Here is a 2,492-nt window from a genome sequence, read left to right on the forward strand (position 1 = left end):
GGTGTGAAAGAAGCAAAGTGGCTGAGGGGTTTGGTTGGTGATCTGGGTTTGCAACTGGATGAAACTGTGGTGCATTGTGATAACCAGAGTGCCATACATTTGACTAAAAATCAAGTGTATCATGAGAGAACCAAACACATTGATGTACGGTATCACTTTATTCGTGAAGTCATCTCTAAAGGAGTTGTAATTGTCAAGAAGATTGGTACGGCTGATAATCCGGCAGATATGTTGACTAAACCAGTTACTACAAACAAGTTCGAACATTGTTTGAACTTGATTGGCGTTCGAAGAAAGTGATGAGCCCGAAAGGGCTGTGGCGGATAGCGGAGGTTGAGAACAGATAGCAAATGAATGGAATGTTCGTTAAGGTAGAGATTTGTGGGACGGTATAGAAAATGGTAACTCAATTCCAAGTTAAAGTCTATATTTGGCTACCTACTAATAACATGGGCACATGGTTTATTAATATTCAACAAAGACGGCAATTGAATTCAAATAAGGCAGATGGCATGACATGCAAAGTTACTTGTTTACACTTCATGTTCTCATGGTCTTCTTCACCTATATAAGGCCACCACACAGCTTCATTTCATTCATCCCATTCTTCACATCTTAAATCCCATTTTTCATATCTCATCCCATCTCAAGTTACATAATACTTGAAAGAGTCTATAACACTCTTGTGAGAAGTATTGTAGAAAATAGAGAGAGTATAGAATTGTTAAATAAAATTCTATACGAGTGAGTTACGAGGGAAGTGTAATAATCTAGTGAGTGGTCCAAATACTTTGTTAGTATTTTCAGAGCCTAGATTGAGTGATACATTGTAACCTCGGGTTTGCTAGTAAAATTCATCTCTGCTTCCGCCCGTGGACTAGGCCTCGCGCCGAACCACGTAAATCCTTGTGTCTTTATTTATTGCGTAATTATTATATTAATATCTCGGATCTTAAAAGTGCGCTAAATCACAACATGAACAGATGCGTTTGTTTCAGACCTTCTTCTTGGACTCAAGAGATGAATACTTTAGTTTTATCTAGGTATTCCGAGTACCAGGGGTGGGATGGTTGAACGTGTGTCTATTTTCGTTAATTTTCAGCTTATCATCAAAAGATTATATAGGTAAAAGTGTTTTAATTTAACCGGATATCATTAATCATCTTTATGTGACCATTTGATTTACAGACATGTATACACAATCTTGAACTTTAACAACGGCCTTAAGTCCTCTGGCTGTCGTAATTAAACCGTTTACCATACAACATAGTTTACATTATATTTTGTATCATGATATAGTTAGAGTCGCATTATATCTTCTTAAGCCGCAACATTTGCATGGTAGATTCGGGTCATCGGATTCAACATGCTACATCTAAATTTCTTTGATCCGTTCTAAGCTAGCCAAAACTTCTTCCATCGGAGGACGGTTTTGAGGGTCGTCATTAAGACAGCTCAAGATTAGTTCAACTGCTTTGCTTGCTCCTTTTGGAGGGTTGCCATGTTCCAACCATGGATCCATTATTCTTTGTAATTCGGTCTTGTTGGTTAAGATGGGTCGGACCCACTCTATTAAACTATGCGGTGAGGTGCACGAATAATCATGAAGAAAGTGTGAACCTGATATCATATCCAGCATCATTACTCCAAAGGCATAGATATCACTCTCAATGTACCACTGACCTGCAATTGAATATCCTGTCACTCACACACTTACATTGAATAAAATTATCACAATTTTGTTACTATAAAGTTTTAATGATAGCGAAACAAACTTTAATTGCAATACGTAAAAGGAACTGACTTGTTGTCATATACTCAGGAGGGGCGTAACGACTGGTGACCGCATAACTCATTACGACAGGCAACACACCATGGGTTCGGACTAATGATGCCGATCCAAAATAGAGCGTTGCTTCAAAATTCTAACACCAACAGCATAAAAATAAACAAGTTTTAAAAAAGTTCAACCTGATCATAAGTTGTAAGCATTTTTATAAATTTTCTTTCTTTTAGTACAACAATACCCAATCCGATCCAAATGTGGTGTATGGGGAGTTATAATATAGACAATCATACCCCTACGCGAGGTCAGTCTATAAAAACCTATGGCAGACTATCTTTTAAGTACAATACCCTTAACAATCAGAATTAGGTAAGGTCTGATACATATACCTCATTTAATAATACACTTGAAGCACTGAAAGTCCTATTTATAGTTGTGCTCTCTGCATTGTGCAAGAAAGCAAGACCCTGTGCTGCTCCAATGGCTATTTTCATTGTTGTATCCCATTCAAGTGGATGACTTGCAAAAATTGAATGAGGTAATCAAAGAAAAGTACAACTAATTTCATAGTTAAGCTTCTTCAAGCCTTATTTTTTGAGGAATTATCTTATATCTTCGTGTCTAACAATTGGTCACGGGTGAGTACTTACGGCGAAGAAGGTTTACTAAGTTTTGCTTTGGAATATTTTCATATATAAGGCAGAGT

General features: G+C 37.2%; 1 protein-coding gene across 1 annotated transcript; it reads right to left on the minus strand.

Moving 5' to 3' along the window:
* Nucleotides 1-1,375: 1,375 nt before the first annotated feature.
* On the minus strand, nucleotides 1,376-2,280 carry LOC139890141 (probable serine/threonine-protein kinase PIX13). The gene is made up of 3 exons (XM_071873039.1): nucleotides 2,176-2,280; nucleotides 1,805-1,925; nucleotides 1,376-1,698 (listed from the first exon to the last, which is right to left on the minus strand). Exons 1-3 carry the CDS (start codon nucleotides 2,278-2,280, stop codon nucleotides 1,376-1,378), a joined length of 549 nt encoding a protein of 182 aa, XP_071729140.1.
* Nucleotides 2,281-2,492: the final 212 nt, after the last annotated feature.

Source organism: Rutidosis leptorrhynchoides, chromosome 2 (assembly GCF_046630445.1).
Source record: "Rutidosis leptorrhynchoides isolate AG116_Rl617_1_P2 chromosome 2, CSIRO_AGI_Rlap_v1, whole genome shotgun sequence".
NCBI lineage: Eukaryota > Viridiplantae > Streptophyta > Magnoliopsida > Asterales > Asteraceae > Rutidosis > Rutidosis leptorrhynchoides.